Consider the following 22,935-nt stretch of genomic DNA (forward strand, 5'->3'; position numbering starts at 1 on the left):
CACCCGGCCATTGTCCCAATTCTAAATCCTCAAGTTTAGGTTCATGAATGGGGATTTTTCTCCAAGTAGGGATTCTGAGTCTACTCCAGAGATCCTAAGGTAGATTCAAGTGTAGATGTCTGCATTCTGAAAGAGCCTCAGACATGACCTCGATAACCTGCCAGATGGTAATCACTGACTTAGTTTGGGGGGTGGAGAATGGGGAAAGAACGTTTATCAGTTCGGAACTTGAAAATCATTCAGAAAATCGCATAGGTAAGACAAAGGAGCTGTCGGCGCATCTCTAGAGCTTGGGCAGACCCGGAGAGGTGGCGCCCACGAAGTTACAGTTTTGTCTGCGACAGGAACCGGGACAATTTTGTGCTCAGGAGTAAAGCCTCCGCACCACTAGTAATCTAGCCTGAATCGCAAACACCAAGTCAGGAAGCCCCTCCCTGGTGAACAAGAGGAGCCCCACAGTTCAGGGAGGAAGTAATGGCCTGCGGCGACTCAGCTCCCGTGATGCACCACGGCAGGCGGAGCCGGAAGTTTCGCATGAGGAGTCTGAGGGGGCGGGCCTAGCCCCGCTACGGCAGCTCATTGGTCATCCCGCGGAGCGCCGGCGGAGTGAGCGTGTGGCACCTTGGTACGGTAAGTCAGAGTTCGGCCCTGTCTGGTTTGGAGTAGTCTCTCAGCCGCAAGCTGTAACTCCTTCCGGCGGACCAGGACTCTGGTTTTCCAGCAGTCGACCAGTCTAGGGTTCTCGGGTTTGGCCATGTTTCTGTCGTATGCTAGGCAGTTTGGCTCCAACTCATGCAGGAACGTTATTGTGTGGCCGGGCGAATTCTGTAACCGAGAGACAGACGACCCCATTGCCAGAGACAGTGGCGAGGAGGACGGCAGAGTCCACGGCCGCCTGGTGGGAACATCTGTAGGCTGGGGAAGAGGCTTTACTGGGTCCGACACTTAGGACTTAGCTCTGTTTCCTTCCTGCGCCTCCTGCCTTGCTCCCATTGTAGGCGTGTACCAGCCCCTTGGGTACCGTTAGGGACAGTTTTAATGACATACTGTTGGGGATACCATACGGGGGTGAGGTGAGGAGCTCAATAATTCCCCACGGGATACTCCTGGTTATGTTACAGATACTTTGATACATTAATTAACACTGATAATATGTCATTCTTTTTTTTATAAAGATTTATTTATTTATTATTTGTACAGTATTCTAACCGCATGTGTGGCTGCATGCCAGAAGAAGGCACCGTTATAGATTGTTGTGAGCCACCATGTGGTTGCTGGGAATTGAACTCAGGACCTTGGGAGGAACAACTAATGCTCTTAACCCCTGGGCCATCTCTTCAGCCCCTAATATGTCATTCTTAACACATTTTCTTTAAAAAAAAAAAAAATCCCATTCTTAGTGGGCCGTGGTGGCACATGCCTTGAATTCCAGTAACTCGCCGGCAGATCTCTATGATTTTGGAGGCCAGCTTGGTCTACAAATCGAGTTCCAGGACAGCCAGGGCTGTTACACAGAGAAACTCTGTCCTGAAAAACAAACAGGGTTTCTCTGTGTAGCCTTGGCTGTCCTGGATTCACTTTGTAAACCAGGCTGGCCTCGAACTCAGAGATCTACCTGACTCTGCCACCATGCTTGGCTCAGAACTGTATATTTAAATGGTGAAGATGGTGAGTCCATGTATGTTAGCCCCACCCACCTCACATTCAATCAAAACCAAATACTGTCACTGAGCTTCAAAGCCAGTTGCTTAGCTACCTTGATTGACTGGATTGCAGAACTGGGAACTGAACCTGAGGACATCACACATACAGTGGAAACACTCCTCTATTGAGATATAATTCCAGCTACCTACTTAAAAAAAGGTTTTATTATGTGCCTAGCTGTATGTATGTGTATAGAGGCCAGAAGAAGGCATCATATTTGTTGTGGGCCACTGTATTAGTGATAGGGATTGAACCTAGTTCTACAGGATTGGCAAGTGTTCCTAACCCCAGAGCCATCTCTACAGCCTGTTTGTTTTTGTTTTTGTTTTTGTTTTTTGAGGCAGGGTCTCAATAGGCCCACACATGTCTAGAATTCCCTGTGTATCTGAGACTGGCCTTGAGCTATGGATCCTCCCTCCCTGCCTTCATCTCCCAGTGCTGGAAATTTAGGTATTAGTGAGCCTGGATCCAGCCCCTTTTCTCTTTTCTTTCCTTTTTTCCTGAGGTAGGGTCTCAGCAAGTTACGGAGGCTGGTTGTGAGCTTACTCTATAGGCCAGCCAGGCCTTTAACTCTTCCTCTTTCTCTCCCTGTGGAGTAGCTGAGATGAGATTACAGGGCTGACTCACCACATTTTTGTTTTTGTTTTGGAACAGGGTCTCTCTAATGTATTTTTGGCTGGCTTGGAACTCACTATATTATAGACCAGCTTAGCCTTCAATTTGCAGTGATCCTTCTGAATGCTGTGGTTATAGGTGTGTGCTTCTGCACTGGGCTACCTTTTTTTTTTTATCATATCTGTAGTTATTTACTTACTAATAGCAAATAAAGACTTAGGTGTCATTGTGGTATATTCAGACAAAATCTGTTTTTATTGTTTCTTTTCCTACCATCTCATCCTGTTCTGTCTTTCTCCCAGCCTTCTTTCTGCTCTCACTCATGTCATATATGCTCTTTTTTTGTCCCTTCCTCCTTTAAAAGGATTTCTTTTTATTTACTATCTTCTGTGTATGAGTGTTCTACCTGTATGTATATATGTGCAACATGTACAGGCCTGGTGCCCTCAGAGGCTAGAAGAGGGCATCAGGTCCTTGGAGCTAGAGTTACAGATGCTTTTAAGCTGCCGTGTGGGTGCTGGGAACTGAGCTCAGGTCCTTCAGAAGAGCAGCCGGTTTTTGTTTGGTTGGTTTGATTTTGAGACAGGGTCTTTCTTAGCACTCACTTTTAGACCAGGCTGTCGTTGAACTCACAGAGATCTACATGCCGCTGCCTCCCATGTGCACCACTAGGTTCTTTTGTTTTTCGACACAGGGTTTCTCTGTGTAGCCTTGGCTGGTCTGGACTCACTTTGTAGACCGGGCTGGCCTCAAACTCACAGAGATCCCTCAGCCTCTGCCTCCCGAGTGCTGGGATTAAAGGTGTTTGCCACCACACTGGGCTCAAAAGTTATCTTTTTAAGTCTTCATTACTTCACTTAAAATAATGCTTTACAGAGCTATCCATTTTCCTTCAGATTTCAGCCTTTATTGCTGAATATGTATGCTGTATATACTCTTTGTCTCCTTTTTTCCCACGAGACAGGTTTCTCTGGGTAGCCTTGGCTGTCCTGGATTCACTTTGTAGACCAGGCTGGCCTCGAACTCACAACGATCCCCCTGCCTCCTGAGTGCTGAGGTTAAAGGCGTGTGCCACCAACACCCGGCTCCTGTATGTTTTTTTTGGGGGGGGAGGCGTCTTTTATTCCACTGCTTTCCATGTATGTTTTTGTGCCTGTTTTGCAACTTTAGTGTAATTTGGGATCAGATGTTGTGATATCTTCAGCAGTGTTTTCTCTGCTTAGTATTGCTCTGGCTATGGGTCTTTTTCTGTTTCTATATAGAGTTTTGATTTTTTTTCCCCCTAGTTCTGTAGCAAGTGTCATTAGAATTTGGAAGGAATGTTCATGGAAATTGCATTAAATTTATGGATTACGAGCCAGGCGTGGTGGCGCACGCCTTTAATCCCAGCACTCGGGAGACAGAGGCAGGCGGATCGCTGTGAATTCAAGGCCAGCCTGGTCTGCAAAGTCAGTCCAGGATGGCCAAGGCTACACAGAGAAACCCTGTTTCGAAAAACAAAACAAACAAACAAACAAAAAAAAACACCAAAATTTATGGATTACTCACAGAGATCCATCTGCTTCCGCCTCCCAAGTGTTGGGATTAAAGGCAAGTGTCGCCATGGCTAGCCCTGTTTTTGTTTCCTGAAGCAGGGTTTCATATAGTGGAGGCTGGTCTTCAGCTTCCTCCCAAGCTGAGGATGGATGGCGCTGGTTTTCCCCTCCTCCCCCATGAGCCTGCTTCCACTTCCCAAGTGTGAGCTGCCATACCTGTCTCCTAGGGCACTTCTCTTCTTTCTTTCCTTCTTTCTTTTGTTCTTTTTTTTTTTTTTAAAGACTATGTCTTAATCTCAGCACTTGGGGGCAGAGAGGTAGTTGTATGTGTGTGTCTGTGTCTGTGTATCAGTATGTTTGAAGTCAACTAGGGTTACAACACAACAAAAGTTTTCATCAGAGTTATATTTGTTACTGAGTGATGCCTCTTTAGAACTATTTAGGAAAAGAGTTAAGATGCTCAGTCACGCTGGGCACGGTGGCACACGCCTTTAATCCCAACACCCGGAGGCAGAGGCAGGAAGATCACTGTGAGTTCAAGGCCAGCCTGGTCTACAAAGTGAGTCCAGGACAGCCAAGATAACAGAGAAACTGTCTTGAAAAACAAAACAAAAACAAAACAAACAAAAGATGCTCAGTCACATTACTGGATGGCAGGAGTTGCTCATTACAATGGAAAATAGAAAAAAGCCAAAGACTAACTTTATTCTCTCAGTTATTAAACTTAACATTATTGAAGTGCTGGTAGAAAATAACATTATTATTGCTAATACATGACTCATTTATCATTTTGCCTTCTTCCACAGAAACAACTAATTTTTAGTTCCGTGAGCTTTTTTAAAAAAGTTACGTCATAAGTGCCTGTCATCATGGGATGCAGTGAACTAATGAGATATTTTCTTGATGTTTTTCTTTATAGGGAAGATGGAAGAACTGAGTCAAGCCCTAGCTAGTAGCTTTTCTGTGTCTCAAGACCTGAACAGCACAGCTGCCCCGCACCCTCGACTGTCCCAGTACAAGTCCAAGTACAGTTCCCTGGAGCAGAGTGAGCGGCGCCGCCAGTTGCTGGAACTACAGAAATCGTGAGGGTGCTTTCACTCCCTGGGCTCCTTTCTCTATGCTGGGAGCTGCGGATCATTTGTGGGCAGCTAGACTTATTTCCATAGAATCCCCTTCACAGAAGGCCATTCCTGTCCAAGGTTGGGTGGGTAAATTCTGTCACAGATAATTATTTTTCCCCCTACATTTTAGGAAAATAATGAGGGAAAAACTGAACTTTTGAAGCAAAAGCTCAATTGTTTGGTTAAAATCTTTTATTTTTCCTGGCAACAGTATTGAACTTTGCAATTTAGGGATTTGAAAAAGCCATGCCGAGACGTCCCTCCCTGGATTGCTCGTGTGTGGCTTCTCACTCATTGTGATGATAGTCTTGGTATGGTCCTCCCATCTGCCTTCAGCTCAGATGTTTCTGTAGTACCCTTGGGAATTCAAGCTAATTCCATAGCGAACCGGGCAATGTTTCCCATACACTTAATACGAAATACAAAAGTGAACAAATAGGAAAAAACCCAAGACAGGCGTGTTTTAGGCTGCCCTCTTTGAAGCCCTGTCCTTTTGTTCTCAATGCATCTTTAGCCTTTTTGGGGTCAGAAGTGAAAGGAGTGGGAATCAGAAGAAACTAGCCATGCTGTACACTTGCATTGACTGCGTTTGGTGAAGTGCTGTGTCAGGAGATGAGTTTAACACAGACAGTTGTTTGTGAGCTCTGAGCTGTTTGCTGATTACAATCCCAGTTCATCCCAGTTCACTCTTTTTCTTCCATGTTCTTCTTTCCTTCCTTTCTGCTTAATTTTCTTTTTTTGTTTTTTGTTTTTGTTTTTCGAGACAGGGTTTCTCTGTGTAGCCCTGGCTGTCCTGGGCTCACTTTGTAAACCAGGCTGGCCTCAACAGAGATCCTCCTGCCTCTTCCTCCTGAGTGCTGGGATTAAAGGCGTGCGCCACCGTGCCCGGCCTTTTTGTGGTTTTTTAAGACAAGGTTTCTCTGTGTAGACCTGGCTGTCCTGGAATTCAACTCTAGATCAGGCTGGCCTCAAACTCAGAGATCTGCTTGCCTCTGCCTTCTGAATGCTGGGTTTAAAGGTGTGAGCCACCACCACTGCCTGGTTCTTTCCCTGTTTTCTTTTTTTTAACACACACACACAAACACACACACACACACACACACACAAACACACACACACACACACACACACACACACACACACACACACACACACACAATCTGCATGTACACCTATGTGCCAGAAGAGGGCATCAGATTGCATTATAGATAGTTGTGAGCCACCATATGGTTCCTGGAAATTGAACCCAGGACCCAAGAAGAGCAGCCAGTGCTCTTAAACCAGTGAACCATCTCTCTAGCCCTCCTTCTCTGTTTTCAATTGTAATTTATTATTTTCAAATTAATAACACAGTCATATGGCTCAAAATACATAGAAAAGTGAATGGTAAAATGCTCCTTTTTTCGGGCTTGGTGACGGCACGCCTGTAATCCCAGCACTCTGGAAGGCAGAGGCAGGCAGATCTCTGTGAGTTTAAGGCCAGCCTGATCTGCAAAACCACAACAACTACAATGGCTGGAGAGATGGCTTAGAGGCATATATACACATGTGTACATGCACACACACACAGAGAATAATTAAAAGAAGAAACCATATTGGTTTTAGTGTCTAATATCTTCGCTTTCTGGAAATTGTAAGATATATGGTATTCCTAATTAGTCTGTAACAATTATGTTTGAAAAATTTCTTTCTTCCAATTTACTAGAATATATTGGGGTTTTTTTTTTTGTTTTTTGTTTGTTTGTTTGTTTTTAGACAGGGTTTGTCTGTGTAGCCTTGATTGTCCTGGACTTGCTTTATAGACCAGGCTGGCCTTGAACTCAGAGATGTGCCTGCCTCCCCCTCCCGAATGCTGGGATAAAATATGTTGTTTTTAATAAATAACTTGGGTATATCGATGCACGCCTGTATCCCGCATTAAGGAGAAGGTAGAGGTAGCAGAGTTACAAACTAAATTTTAGGGCTGGAGCGATGGCTTAGTGGTTAAGAGTGCTTGCTGTTCTTAGAGAGGACCCAGGTCCAGCTCCCAGCACCAGTGTTAAGTGGCTCACAGACGCCTGTACCTCCAGCAGCCAGAGCAGTGGTTCTCAGCTCCTCATGCTGTGACTCTTTAATACATACTTTTTGTTTCTACTTCATAACCATAATTTTGCTTCTGTTATGAATCGTAATGTAAGTATCTGTGGTTTTGGATGGTCTGAGGTGACTCCTGTGAAAGGGTCATTCAACCCTAAAAGGGTCATGACCCACAGGTTGAGAACTGCTGACCTAGAGAATCTGATGCCTTCTTCCGACCTCCATAGGCAGCTGCACACATATGCACAGAGAGAGTGTCATCCTGGGCTAATAGCGAGTTTCAGATCAACCTGAACTACTTGAGACTCTGCCTCAACAAAACAAACCAAAATCCTGGGTGTGGTGGTACATGCCTGTAATCCTATCACTTAGCAGTTAGAAGCAGGAGGATCTGTGAGTTCTATGCCAGTCTGGACATTGTAAGTTCTAGGACAGCCAGAACAACATAGAGAGAGAGAGACCATTTCTCAGGGAAAAAAAAAAAAAAGGACTGGAGCGATGGTTCAGGGCTTAAGAGCACTGGCTACTCATTCAAAGGTCCTGAGTTCAATTCCAAGCAACCACACGGTGTCTCACAACCATCTATAATGTGATCTGATGCTCTCTTTTATCCGATGCTTGCTTCTGTTATGCAGGCATACATACAATAGAGTGCTTAATACATGAATAAATAAATCTTTAAAAAAACCAAAAGACAAAACAAAAGGTTGTGGCTGGAAGGTTCTCATTTATCTCATTTATTTATTTAATGAGTGCAGGATCTCACTCTGTAGCTGTTCTGAAACTCACTTTGTAGACCAGGTTGTCTTTGAACTTGGTGCTGAGATCAAAGATGTGTGCCACTACATCAGGATAGATGTCAAGTCTGAAGCCAAGTAACCTCTTTCAGAAGTCAGACAAGAAAAGCCTGAGTTTTGAGGTTTTTGTTTGTTTGCTTGCTTGTTTTTATCAGCATGCTATCTGAAGTGGAAAGCCCCAGAAGATGTTCTTGGTTTGGACTTCTCACTGAGTTTAGTGTTTCCTCCTTCCCTTCTCTGAGGCCTTTGATGAGTCTGCCAGGCAGGAAATGTTAACTTCTCTTCTGGAGTGCAGCGGGGTAATGTGGGTTCAGTTTACTCAGCCAGTGAATCTTGGAAATTTCTTTAAAAATAAATATTTTACTTTAAACATTCTTAAGAAACTGAGGGAGGAAAAAAAAAGAAAAGAAAAGAAAAAGAAACTGAGGGAGGCTTAGTATGTTCAGAGGGAGTTTCCTGATTCGGAGCTATGAGGAGACAGTGACTAGTTTAACTTTGCAAAGGAAATTCTGTTATTTCCTAGTTGCTTCCAAATTTGTCATCCTTGAATGGAATGAAATCTGTCACATTGTGGGATATCTTTTTATGGTATGTTTAGATCTGACCTTGTCTTTTTCTCCTCCAGCAATCGGTTGGATTACGTGAACCATGCCAGAAGACTGGCTGAAGATGACTGGACAGGGATGGAGAGTGGAGAAGAAGAAGATAAGAAAGATGAAGAGGAAATGGATGTTGACCCTGGCAAGAAGTTACCAAAACGCTATGCTAATCAAGTGAGTGGTCCAGAGTTCTGCACCTTCCACAGCAACAAAACCCACCAAAATGAATGCTGATATAGCAAGAGGATCAGCAAGGCTAATGAATAAGGACTTGCTGGTGTGTTTGTGAGACTGGATGGTTGCTGGCTTATAGTTCTGATGGCTGACTTAGGAGCAGTGATGAAGTTGGATGTGGTGGAGCACCCCACTTTTAATCCCCGCAATTGGGAGACAGAGGCAGGTGGATTTTCTATGAATTTAAGGCCCAACTGGAATACATAGTAAGTTCCAGGACAGTCAGGGCTACATAGAGAGACCCTGTCCCAAATAACACAAATACAAAAACAAAGAAAGCGCTGATGAAGTCTGTGGACAGTGATTTGGAGTTACTAGCCTATGGTAACCGGACCGGCTGGCTATGGAAGTTCCTGAGCTGGGTCTCTAGTAACATCTTCGTCATCCTTGTTCACTTCTTTGGGCAGGGAATATAATCCAGGGCTTTTGTGTGCTAGGAAAATGTTCTTCTGTCACTGTTGAACTGGAATCCTAGCCTCCTTGTCTTTTGCCCTTGTTGGTTTTTGAGATATGGTCTTTCTGTGTAACTCTGGCTAGCCTGGAACTACTGTGTAGACCAGGCTGGCCTTGAACTTATAGAAGAACCTTCTTCTTCTGTGATTATGGGCATGTACCATCATACCTGGCCTTCCATGTATTTTTATATATATGTATATATTTTTTTTAATTTTAATTCTTATTTGCTTGCTTTTTGTCTGTCTGTCTGTTTGTTTGTTTATTTATTTATTTATTTATTTATTTTTGAGATAGTGTTGGCTATCCTGGAATTAGAACTCAATGTGTCAACCAGGTTAGCTTTAAACTTATAGAGATCTGCCTACTTCTACTTCCCAAGTAGTAGGATTAAAAGGTCTGTGCTACCACACCAGCTTTTTTATTTTTAAATAGACACTGTATAGTTGGCTGGGATGGGGCCTACCCACCACCCTAGTGTCCTCATGCCTTCCTTGGTTGGTAGTCTTTCCCAGCTATAATATTAGGAGGCCAGTCTTGGCAGTGTACACTGAAGTGGTACTGGGCAGGAAGTACATCTGCCCTTAAAGAAAGAGATCTTGTGCAGAACAGCCAGTTGACTAAGGTACTGTTGACCATGAAACAACCAATCACTATGCCACACTCAACTAAATGCTCTTATTATGGCTTGTGGTGCTACTGAGGAAACTGGAAAGAGACGGTGCCAGGCAGTCCTGGTGTTCCAGAAGAAGAAAGGCTGTGGGTCTGAGTTGAAGCAGGAGCCTTTCCTGTGTAATATACCACTTTGTAGAATCCTCTTGCCTTTAGAATTTAGAAATACCTGTTTACCTGCTTCTCTCTTCCAAATATAGTACAGCTAATACCTTCTGTGAAAAGGTGCACTTCAGGTTTTGTTTGTAACAAGGTTTGGCTGTGTAGCTCAAGTTGGCCTTGAACTAACATTGAAGGACTTCCTGTATGCCACCAGGCTTCATTGTGTGATGGTCATAGACCATAAATAGCCCCTATATTCTTAGAGTAAGTGTAGAATATAACTTTTGCTATAAGAAAACAAAATTCCTGAGCCAGATGTGGTAGCTCCTAACCCCAGCTACCCCAGCATTTAGTTGAGAGGCCAAAGCCTTGGCTGAGGATTGCCAGGGGTTCAAGGCCCACTTAGGCTACATAATAAATTCTAGATCAGCCTGATTCTCAAGGGAGAAAGAGAATACTACAATTCTATGTCTTTTTAGTATAAGTCATAGGACAGTGCAGCTATGACCATTATTCAATTCTAGGATATTGTCTTTCTGTTTCAGAGTATGTTTATTAGCTATATATGCTTGTTTACAAACATATACTCACCCTTCCTCACCTTTCACCTTGTCTTATTACATCTTTCCCATCCCTGCAACTCCCCTCCTCACTACAAATCCCTTCCCCAAATTCATGTCTGTCTGTTTTCTGACTTTCTGCATTTAACCAGGGTCATGCTTGTGCCTGAATTTGAATCTGTATACTGGAGCCTGATGGGCTCATATGTGCATGTGCATCTGAGGACATTGACTCCCCACTCCCAGGATCCGCCACAGCCTCTAGTTCAGCATGGAGGTGTAGGCCCTGTTGACAAGGCCAGTCTTTTGTAAGCTCAGTGTGCTGGGTGTGGTGATGCACACTCCCAGCACTCGGGAGGCAGATGCAGGTGGATCTTTGTGAGTTCGAGGCCAGCTTGTTATACAAAGCGAGTCCAGGACAGCCAGGGCTATTACACAGAGAAACCCTGTGCTGGGCATAGTGGCACGCACCTTTAATCCCAGCACTAGGGAGGCAGAGGCAGGAAGATTACTGTGAGTTCAAGGCCAGCCTGGTCTACAAAGTTAGTCTAAGACAGCCAGAGAAACTGTGTCTCAAAAAAAAAAAAAAAAAAAAGAAAAGAAAAGAAAAAAAAAGAAACTGCAGTTGTTAGGAGTTCATGATTGCAATGGTTAGATCATGCCCATAAGATGGAGAAGATGGCATTTTATAGCCCTTCTCCGCATTTTCTGTTCTTTCTTTATCCTCTTCTAAGATGTTCCCTAAGCCTTAGACAAGGAAGTATAAATGTCTTATTTAGGACTGAACATTCAAATACCACTTATTCTCGGTACCTTGAGTGGTCAAACATCATTCTCTATGAAGAGAGTCAAGGGGCCATGATTGGACCTTGAGGTTAGAAAGCATCAAAAGGACAGTTCATTATATCAGACAGCATGACAGGGCCTTAAAGAGAAAAAAAGGCTTCCTTTTAAAACCTGGAAATGAGACGTGTAAATAGTATAGTCTTTTTATTGCAGTATGAGAAGCAGAGGCAGGCAGATCTCTGTGAATTCAAAATCAGTCTAGTTTTTAATACCGTGTTATAGACCAGCCAGGGTTACATAGTGAAACATTGTCTCAAACAAAAACCTAAACAAACAAACCCGGAAAGGAGACTCATTTAAACATGATTGCTTAAAATAAAAGAGTGATAGATTAGCTACCATGGACTGTATGACAGAGGACCTGAAGGGTCCTGTGGGGAAAAGGCCTCTGAAAGTTGTTCTGTCACGACCACATGTGCACACTCAGGATGCACACACACAATAATAAGCAATGAAACTCTTTATTTTTATTTTTTATTTTTTTGGTTTTTCGAGACAGGATTTCTCTGTGTAGCTTTGACTGTCCTGGACTCACTTTGTAGACCAGGCTGGCCTCGAACTCACAGTGATCCACCTTCCTCTCCTGGCAGTGCTGGAATTAAAAGCGTGGATTAAAGAATGAAACTCTTTAACAGAAGGAAAATAAATGTTAAATGGTAGAACATTTTCCCAAAGGGTATATACACATGCCTTGGGTGGGCAGGCTAGGAGGAGTAGGATGGCCTGGTGGCAGGTGTCTTTACCCATCTTGCTAATCAGAGTTTTTGTTTGTTTGTTTTAATATATATGTATGTATATATTTTAATACAAATTTCCGATTTTTAAAATATTTTATTATTTATTTTCTTTTGTGTGCTGACTATTTTGCCTATATGTATGTATGCACACCACATATATGCCTGGTCCTTGTGGAGGTCAAAAGAGAGGGCATCAGATTCCCTGAAACCAGAGTTATGGATGGTTATGGCTACTGTATAGGTGTGGGAAACTGAACCTTGGTCCTCTGCAAGAGCAACAAGTACTCTTAACTGCTGAGCCAGCTCTGTAGCCCTCACAAAAGGTATTTGTAATGTAGACTTACTTGCAGGAGTTAACAGAAAGAGAGGCACTAATGGAAAGAGTAAGGCACACCAAGAGCCTAGATGTAGACTTTTCAAATAGAGTTGCCCTTCAGTTCCCTTATGATAGACGTACATAGGATTTTGATGAGCTTTGATGTTACTGTCTTTAAAGAGTTGCTGGAAGGAGCTGGAGAGAGTGCTCAGCAGCTAAGAGCTGCTCTTCGGAGGACCTGACTTCAATTCCTAGCACCCACAGGATCATTCACAGCAGTCTATAACTCCAGTCTGAGGGTTCTGACACCCTCTTTTGGCCTCCTTGAGCACCAGGCATGCATGAGGTACACAGACAGACATGCAGACAAATACCCATGTACATAAAGTAGAGTAAAAATAAAATTGCTAGGAGATTTAAATGAGATCACAGGGTAATTCCTGAAACCTATGGAACAGGATTATACTTTGTAAACAGAACTGTAGATCACAGGGGTACAGGAAGTTAGGATATTGTCACTGTAAGTAAAACTGCATAGTTTCCTTTGTGAGCATCACAGAATATACTTAAAAAGAGTAAGGTCATATCCAAGATATATGCTTAGGTATTTTGTTAACATTCTTATGTAAAGATATCTTTATATCAAAGGAGCTCTTCCCCCCCCCCCAATTTTTTTTTTTTTTTAAGAGGGAAGGTCTCACTATGTATCCCTGCCAGCCTGGAATTCACTGCGTAGACCACAGATGGGCCTCAATGTACACAGTCTTGTGTACCATGTGGTTGCTGGGAATTGAACTCAGGACCTCTGGAAGAGCAGCCAGTGCTCCTAACCTCTGAGCCATCTCTCCAGCCTGGCCTGTGATTTTCAGAGATCCTCCTGTTTCTGCCTCCCAAGTGCTGACATTATAGTGTGGGCTGCTACACCTGCATCAACCAAAGGGGAAAGAAAAAACATTTTTTATAAATTATTTATTTTTTATTTTATGTGCATTAGTGTAAAGGTGTCAGATCCCTTGGAACTGAAGTTACAGACAGTTGTGAACTGCCATATAGGAGCTAGGAATTGAACCTAGGTACTTTGGAAGAGCAGGCAGTGTTTTTAACTGCTGAGCCATTGCTCCAGCCCCTGAAAAAAAATTTTTTAAAGATTTATTTATTTATTAAGTATACAATGTTCTGCCTCCATACCAGATCTCATTATAGATGTGTGAGCCACCATGTTGTTGCTGGAAATTGAATTCAGAACCTTTGGAAGAGCAGCCAGTGCTCTTAACCTCTGAGCTATCTCTCCAGCTTGGAAAGGAACTTGTTAAAATGTTGTTTTGGGGCCTAAGAAATGGCTTAGTGATTAAGAGCACTTCTTTCAGAGAACTTGAGTCCAGTTCCCAGCATCCATATTGTGACTCACAGCCATCTATAACTTCAGTACCAGAGAACCCAAACTCTCTTTTTTATCTCCTCCAAGGGCACCAGGGGTATGATGCATACCTGAAGGCAAAACACTCACACATAAAATGAAATAAGTGAATCTAACGTAGCATTTAAACGTGTTTTCTATGGGTGAGTAGCCCTCACCAAAGCTATGGGCAGTCATAGTGATTATGCCTATGCCTACACCCGTGTCTGTGCCCCAAATGCATGTAATACGCTGGGATTCCACCCCCTCTCCCAGACAGGATTTCTCTGTGTAGCCCTGACTTTCCTGGAACTTTCTCTATAGGCCAGACTAGACTCCAATTCAGAGATCCACCTGCCTCTGCCTCCCAGGGCTGGAATTAAAGCTGTATGCCACCACTGCCAGTTCAGGCCTGCATTCTTAGCATTCAGGAGGTAGAGCCAAGAGGATCCTAAGTCCAGAGTCATTGTCACCTACATAGTGATTTTAAGGCCAGCCTTAAAAATTTGAGATAACAGGCCACGCATGGTGGCACACGCCTTTAGTCTCAGCACTCTGGAGGCAGAGGCAGGCAGATCACTGTGAGTTCAAGGCCAGCCTGGTCTGCAAAGGGAGTTCAGGACAGCCAAGGCCACACAGAGAAACCCTAATTGAGATAGCATCTCATTAAGTTGTTCAGGCAAGCCATGAATTTGGCAATCCTCCCACCTGCGCTTCTCAAGCAGCTGCGATTGTATACCTGTGTCACCATGCCTGCTTCCTAACACCTTTTTATCGTAACGCCTGGCATGTGAACTTGGGAAATGATAGTTAAGTCTGAGCATGACTCAAGATGAGTATTCATTTCCAAGGCATAAACCCAGAATGTAGTAGTTATGCTGGTAGGCAGTTGGCAAATAAGGGAAGGGAACAAGTCCCTGACTTCTGGTCTTGAAGTCAGGGAATAAGTAGGATGCAGATGGTGATACTAAGGGCAGATGCCAAGTCACCAGGGAATGCCTTCCACCTGTCAGTTATGCTGGAGACCTCCTTGCTTCCTGAGAGTGCCCTGGGGGGGATGTACCTCTGTTCTCAACTTTATCTGTATTTATATTATGTGTGTAGGATGTGAATGCTTTCTTCTTGTAATGTTTGAGTGACACACTCCTGCTAATCTTATAACGCCATTTTTTTTTCCCCCTAGTTAATGCTTTCTGAGTGGTTAATTGACGTCCCTTCAGATTTGGGGCAAGAATGGATTGTGGTTGTGTGTCCTGTTGGGAAAAGAGCCCTTATCGTGGCCTCCAGGGTGAGTAGCTGCTTCTTGCCTCTCATGCCTCTCATCTGCCACATCAGCTGTGCCTGGAGTTGGCCTCACAGTGCTTTCCTGCCAGAAGAGGTGGTTGCAAGCTATTTCTGGGCTAATGGCAACCCTATAGAAGAGAGAAGCAAGAGCCAAGGGTGCCTATGAACGCCTAATGAGAATGGTAGTTTCTCCCTACAGGGTTCAACCAGCGCCTACACCAAGAGTGGCTACTGTGTCAATCGGTTTTCTTCCCTTCTGCCAGGAGGCAACAGGAGAAACTCAACAACAGCCAAAGGTACCCAAATCTCATGCCTATTTACTATGTGTTTTGGTCTTTCTCCCCCACTATCCCTTTGGTGCTGGGGCTCAATCATAGAGGACCTCTGAGACAGTCAGGCACCAAGGTGCACGTCTTTAATCCCAGCACTGAAGGAAGCAGAGGCAGTTGGATCTCTGTGAGTTCCAGGACAGCCTGGTCTACAAAGTGAGTTTAGGACAGCCAAGGCTACACAGAGAGACCTGTCTTCCAAACCAAAACCAAATCAACCAAACACACACACACACACACACACACACACAAAACCAAACCCAAAGGATCTCTGAGGCTTAAGGGGCCAGCCAGCCAATTCAGTAGGTGAAAGTGCTTTTTATCAGGGGCCGGAGAGATGGCTCAGAGGTTAAGAGCAATGGCTGTTCTTCCAAGGGTCTTGAGTTCAATTCCCAGCAACCACATGGTGGCTCACAACCGTCTATAATGAGATCTGGTGCCCTCTTCTGGCATGCAGGCACACATGTAGGTAGAATACTGTATAATAAATAAATAAATCTTTTAAAAAAAGAAAAGAAAAGAAAGTGCTTTTTATCAAGCCCACATAACCTGAGATTGATCCCTAGAACCTACAGTGAAAGTTAGAGAGTTAGCTCCTAAGAGTTGTCCACATGCCCATACACATGCAACAAACACAGAAACAAACAAACAAACAAACAAACAAACCCTTTAAATTACTACAGTCCCCAGTTTTGTTTTTCTTGAGATAATGTGAACATGTGTCTTAGTTAGGGTTAATATTGCTCTGATGAAACACTGTGTCCAAAAAGCAAGCTCAAGAGGAGAGGGTTTGTTTGCCTTACACTTCTGCATTATAGTTCATCATTTAAGGAAGCCAGGACAGGAGCGCAGAAGCCATAGAGGTGTGCTGCTTTACTGGCTTGCTCAGCCTGCCTGCCTGCTTGCTTTCTTTCTTTTTTTGAGACAGGGTCTCTCTGTAACAAGAGCCCTGGCTGTCCTGGACTCAGTTTGTAGACCCTGCTTTCTTCCTTTTTTCTTTTTGGTTTTTTGAGACAGGGTTTTTCTGTGTAGCCTTGACGGTCCTGAACTCACTTTGTAGACCAGGCTGGCCTCGAGCTCACAGAGATCCACCTGCCTCTGCCTCCCAAGGACTGGGGTTACAGGTGTGTGCCATCACGCCTGGCATGGGTTCTTAAACCAGAACTACCAGAGCCCAGAAGTGGCACCATCCATAATGGGTTGGGCTTTTCCCCATCAGTCACTAGTTAAGAAAATGTTCTACAGGCTTGCCTACAGCCTAATCTTATGGAGGCAGTTTAGTTTCTTTTCTTTTTTTTTTTTCTTCTTCCTTTTTTTTTTTTTTTTTTTTCTTTTTGAGACAGGGTTTCTCTGTGTAGCTCTGGCTGTCTGGAGCTCACTTTGTAGACCAGGTTGGCCTCAAATTCACAGTGATCCTCCTGCCTCTGCCTCTGCCTCTCGAGTGCTGGGATCAAAGGTGTGCGCCACCACCACCTGGCTTCATTTTTTCAAGATTTATTTATTTATTATAGATGGTGTGAGCCACCATGTGGATGCAGGGACTTGAACTCAGGACCTCTGGAAGAGCAGGTAGTGCTCTTAACCTCTGAGCCATCTCTCCAGCCCCTGGAGCCAGTTTCTCTCTTTTTTCTTTCTTCTTCTTTTTTTTTTTTTTTTTTTTGGTTTTTCGAGACAGGGTCTCTCTGTGTAGCCTTGGCTGACCTAGACTCACTTTGTAGACCCGGCTGGCCTCGAACTCACAGCGATCCGCCTGCCTCTGCCTCCCGAGTGCTGGGATTAAAGGTGTGCGCCACCACCACCACCACCACCCGGCTAGAGGCAGTTTCTTAATTGAGGTTTCCTCTTCTCAGATGACTTTAGCTTGTGTCATGTTGACATAAAACTATCTAGCATACCTTGTAACCAGGCTGACCTGAACCTCCTGATCTTCTTGCCTTAGCCTCCCTTGTGCTAGGATTACAAACTGAGATTATAAGCATGTACCATTATACAGAGTTATTTACTAAGTGTTTGTCATTTTTAAAAAAATGTCTTGGGAGCTAGAGAGATGGCTCAGTGCTAAGAGCACTGTCTGCTCTTCCACAGGTCTTGAGTTCCATTTCCAGTGACAACATGGTGACTCACAACCATCAATAATATGATCTGATGCCTTCTTCTGGCATGCGGGTGTACATGCAGGGATAGCACTCATTTACATAAAAATAAATAAATATTTTTTTTAATATCTTGTATAGCCCAGAAATATCTTGTATCTTCAAGCCTTGAAGATTGAACCAACACTTGAAATCTTTATCTTCTTGATCTATTTCCCAAGTAGTAGGATTATAGGCATGTGCCTTTATGCCTGATTTATTTGCATTTTTTATATTTTTGGTTGTGAGCCTAGCCTTTAACAGCTGAGCCATCTCTCCAGCCCTTACTTGCAATTTAAAAAAAAATATTTTTATTTAATTTTTAATTTATGTGTATTGGTATGAGGGTGTCAGATCTTGGAGTTACAGAGAGTTGTGAACTGCCATGTGGGTGCTGAATTGAACCGGGTCTTTTGGAAGAGCAGATGGTGCTCTGAACCACTGAGCCAATTCTCTAGCCCCTTATTTGCAATTTTTAAGAAACTAGTACAAGATGGCTTTTGCTTGGTTATTTTTGTTTGGCCATTTGTGTGTGTGTGTGTGTTTCTTTTTTCCCTGTAAAATTTTTAAAATATATTTTATTATCTTGTATTTATGGATATTTTGCCTGCATGTATATTTGTGCACCATTTGTATGCTGTACCCGAAAAGTTCATCAGACCCCCTAGTGCTAAAGTTATAAGCTACCGTGAGTTACCATGTGGATGCTGAGAATTGAAACAGGATTCTCTGAAAGAGCAGCCTCTGCTCTTCTGAGCCATTGCTCCAGCACCACGGTTTTGCTTATGAGACAATCTCATATTGCATTGGCTGGCCTTCAAACTGCTCTGTAGCTAAGGATGATCATAAAGTTCTGATTCTTTTCTCTCTGCTCCAAAGAGATTGTAGGCACTTGCCACTAAGCCTTGCTTTAATAGACCGAGTATTGAACCCATGCTTTGTGCTTACCAGACAACTACTTTAACAGTGGAGCTACATCCCTGACTCTATGTGTTCCTGTTGTTTGTCTGTTCAGTGAGTTGCAAATATTCTCTATGGGAAAAAGCAGAAACAAACCAGACAGTTGCACTTAGCATTTCAGCTGGTGACAGGAAGAGTGGGATATTTCTGGCTACTCAGTGTGAGGGCCGTGAGAATTGAGTGAAGCCAAGGAAGTTGGGGGAGGAGCTCTCATAATTTGGGTGGATTCCTAGGGCTAGTGATGTAATCTTGGAGCATGGGATGGATTTCAGGAGCAGGGAGGTGCATTTCCAGGGTCTGAAGGTCAGACAATGAAATGAGTGAATGGCTGGATGTGGTGGGTTGATACGTGAATCAGAGAGTTGGACACCCAGTGTTAAGGTGGAGCCTAGGAGCTGGTCAAGACTGCTGGAGCAGTGTGGGGCCTGCGGTTAGAGGCAGACCAAGCAAGGTGAGAGCCAGAACTGATTCATGCTCCCTGGGTCTTGAAGAGACACTGGATGGGACTGGGTGCTTATGTAGAATTGGGGTAAAAACTAATAATTGGCAGGGCATGGTGTCTAGGACAGCCAAGGTTACACATAGAAACCCTGTTTGGAAAAACCAAAAAAACAAAACAAAACAAAAAGCCTACTAATTGTTTTTTAGTTCTAGTGGATCTAAAAACTTGTCTTTGGCCTTGCTAGTCTTTCTGCTTGGCACCTTGAAGACAACTGGAAGGGCTTGGTCCCTGAGCAGTTACACTGCACTGGTTGAGGCCTCCGTCTTCTGGTTACAGCAGACAGGAAATGGTGGAAGTGCGTGTTGGCATCCCAGGCTGTCCATCTAGTACAAGAGGCTCTGTGCCCTCTGCTTCTTTGCATCCCAGGCTGCTGACCCTTCTCTGGCATGTTAGCTAGGTGGGGCCTCTCTAGCTTCCATGGGTGCTCTCTGGGTCAGGTTGTCTGATGCTTCTGGCCTCCTTATGTAGAATCAGGCAGAGTTTGCATTGTAAAATCCCAGGTGGTTTTCTATAAAATATGAGCTGTCATTGATTTTGATATAGTCTTGGGGCTAGCAACTGTTGGTTTTCTTGTTTATCCCTGTTGCTTTCCAGGGAGGAGGCCACATCCCCATTCCTAGTCTTGCCTCCTGGTCAATGCTGGAAATCCATGGGGGAAGGCCTTGGGCTTCAGAGACAGAGGAAACGTCCTGAGCCCTCACCATCAGAGCGATGCTACAACTTTGCTGTGTGCATATACAGGGCAGACTTTGGTTAGTTGTTTTAATGACCCACTTTGGAAGTATCCTCCCTTCAAGATCTGGTCTCAGTTGCATGATACACACAGCTAGCTCTGTGAGGCTCACTAAGCAGTACGTCTTTGAATGAAGGTTATCATGCCTTGGGCTTTTTATTACAAAATGACATGCAATTTTTCCCATAAATGTCCCTGAGAGAATTTCAAGTGTAATGGCACAGTGAGCTGTTTCTGGGGATTCCCAGCTCAATTTCCTTTCATCTTTGGTTCCGTTAGCTACCTTAGCTTTCCTTCTACCTGGCCTCAATAGGTGGACTAGGGTTATAAGAATTAAATAATGTATTCTTGGTTGGTTTGAGAGGAACTGGTAAAACTGCTCTGTTCTCTACCTGCTCAGGTTTGTTGAAGATTTCTCCTGTGTTGCTTATGTAGTAAGGCTAGCTTTCTCTTTTGGGCTGGCTCTTTTGTTTGTTTGTTTGTTTTTGTTTTTGGAGACAGAGGTTCATGTAGGGGTCAGGTTGGTTTTGAAGTCCTGATCCTCTTGCCTCAGCCGTCCAAGTACTGGGATTACAGGAAATGGAACTGTAGTCTTCCTCTTTTACTCTGGTTTTCTCCTACTAGAATTCCTGTTGCTCATAGTGTATGTTGTACAACTTAGCTATTGCCTCTTTCTCTGATCGTCTAATCTCTGTTTCCTTAAAGAAAGTGAGCTGGGTATGGTGGTGCACACCTTTAATCTCAGCACTCCGGGAGGCAGAGGCGGGCAGATCTCTGTGAGTTCGAGGCCAGCCTGGTCTACAAAGTGAGTCCAAGACAGCCAAGGCTACACAGAGAAACCCTGTCTCAGAAGAAACAAACAAACAAACAAACAAGTGACAAATTGACAATTTATACTTGATACCTCACAGGGCACAGTACTTAGGATAAGAATGTAACAAGTAAGGGGTGGTGGCCCATGCCTGTAATCCCAGCGTTTGGGAGGCAGAGAGGCAGAGGCAGAGGCAGAGGCAGGCGGATTTCTGTGCCATCTTAAAATAACAAAATAGCAGGTTCCATCTTAGCACTTGGGAGATGAAAGCAAGACCAAGATTTCAAAGTCATCTTCAGGTACACAGTTAATTTCAGGATAGTTTGTCTTAAAAACCAAAACAAACAACAAACCAAAACTAAAACCTGAGCTTCTTTAAAAGTAATGTCTCATCTTGTTTAGAATTCCCATTTGTCTAAAGTGTTGTCTTGATCTCTCATACTGTCTTATGTCACAGCAGCCTTAAACCATGCCAAGTAGCTCCCGGGAGCTATGTAGAACTCTCTCCTTGATGAGTCTATCATCTTTAGTACTGGCAATTCCCATAAGTCCTGGGATTGTTCAACTTGGGCCTCTTAAGATGGGGCTCTTAGCTGGGCATGGTGATGCACACCTTTAATCCCAGCACTCGGGAGGCAGAAGCAGGCGGATCGCTGTGAGTTCAAGGCCTGGTCTACAAAGCGAGTACACACGACAGCCAAGGCTACAGAGAGAAACCCTGTCTCGAAACAAACAAACAAACAAACAAAAACCAAAAACAAAACCAAGAAAAGATGGGGCTCCTTTCCTCATGGTGGATGGAACCCTGGCTGAAGATGCGTTCTGTGTTGACTTTCTTCCTTGTATCTGTAGACTACACGATTCTGGACTGCATTTACAGTGAGGCGAACCAGACCTACTATGTTCTGGATGTGATGTGCTGGCGGGGACACCCTTTTTATGACTGTCAGGTAAGGATTGATAATCTCGTGTCTTTCCTGTGTCCTTTCCTCCCGGGAAGGTGGTTCTGCATGTGGGTTTGGTATGTGACCAACTTCTTGGTATGTACAGGATGTGGTAATCAAGAACATTATCTAATGCTCCCTGCATCTTTGAGGGTGCTTGAATTAGCTTAATTTTAAAGATAAATATGAGGAACTAAGGGAAAGATAGGAGTTCTTTTTGTGGTGGGTTTTTTTTTTTTTTTTTTTTTTTTTTTTGTGATATAGGGTTTCTCTGTGTAGCCCTGGCTGTCCTGGAACTCACTCTGTAGACCAGGCTGGCCTCAAACTTAGAGATCTGCCTGCATTTGCTTCCTGGATGCTGGCATTTAAGGCATGCCCCCCACCACCTGCTAATATAACAGCTCTTAAGGAGGAAGGACCAGCAGGGTGCAGGCTAGGCCTATGTGAGCAGCTGTGAGTGCCCCCTTGCCTCTTTCCAGAGGATGGGAAGATTGTTGCAGGGGTGGTTGAAGGGTAAGAAATGTACTATCTTATGCAGACAACACCATTAAATAAACTCCTGTCCCTCTTTCACCCACTACATCCTGTCCCTGAAAATGCCAGGTCATTCTTTGTATGAAACAGAGCCTCCATTCTCAAAGCTTGCTCTAGGAAGAGATTACAGGCATAGACCACTGTGCCTAGTTGTAAAAGTAGCTTTTATTCTCTTGACTCAATTGTCTTACTGCCTCTATCTGCTAACCTAGGACTAGTCCTGGAAGCTTCCAGCCTTTGTACAACCTAACCTATGCCTAGAATGTTTTCAGCCTCTGAGTCTTACTACTTAATAAGCTCACCCTTTCTTGTTCTTTTATTATTATTATTATTATTATTATTTTTTCCCCCGAGACAGGGTTTCTCTGTGTTACCTTGCCTGTCCTGGACTCACTTTGTAGACCAGCTTGGCCTCAAACTCACAGTGATCCGCCTGCCTCTGCCTCCCAAGTGCTGGGATTAAAGGTGTGCGCCACCACTTGGGAGGCAGAGGCAGGCGGATTGCTGTGAGTTCGAGGCCAGCCTGGTCTACAAAGTGAGTCTATGACAGCCAAGGCTAACATAAGAGAGACCCTGTCTCGAAAAACAAAAACAACAACAGCAAAGGTGTGTGCCACCACGCCCGGCTCTGGCTCAAACTCTTCTCCCAGCTGTCTTACCTAAAAGTGCCTTCTCATTTGGCCTGAAGTTGCTCTGCTTGGCCTCAAACAATTTAGTAATCTGCTCTAATCTTCTGGCTTCTTCTCATCTTCTGGCTCGTTCCATCTGAGTTCTTGCTCTGCAACCCATTTTTCTATTCTGTCCTGGTAAAACTGCCTCCTCTTTCTGAAAATCTGCCTCTTCAGTAGCTTTCCTTTCCTCTCTTCTCCTAATAGTTGGGTGTATCCTATTCTGTCATTGTCTCTGATTTGTCACCTTTTCTGCCACTCAATTAGACATCACT

General features: G+C 44.0%; 1 protein-coding gene across 5 annotated transcripts in view; it reads left to right on the forward strand.

The window, feature by feature from the left end:
- Positions 1 to 211: 211 nt before the first annotated feature.
- SNUPN (snurportin 1) overlaps positions 212 to 22,935 on the forward strand; it is a 31,653-nt gene continuing 8,929 nt past the window's right edge. Inside the window, exons 1-6 of one of the 5 annotated variants that reach the window (XM_084782294.1) lie at positions 212 to 630; positions 4,774 to 4,936; positions 8,474 to 8,621; positions 14,947 to 15,051; positions 15,247 to 15,343; positions 21,367 to 21,464. In XM_084782294.1, the coding sequence (XP_084638420.1) occupies positions 4,779 to 4,936; positions 8,474 to 8,621; positions 14,947 to 15,051; positions 15,247 to 15,343; positions 21,367 to 21,464 (606 nt within the window). In that variant the 5' untranslated portion in view covers positions 212 to 630; positions 4,774 to 4,778. The other 4 variants (XM_084782295.1, XM_084782293.1, XM_084782296.1 and 1 more) reach the window with 4 other exon arrangements.

Source organism: Acomys minous, assembly GCF_964271855.1.
Source record: "Acomys minous genome assembly, chromosome: 5".
NCBI lineage: Eukaryota > Metazoa > Chordata > Mammalia > Rodentia > Muridae > Acomys > Acomys minous.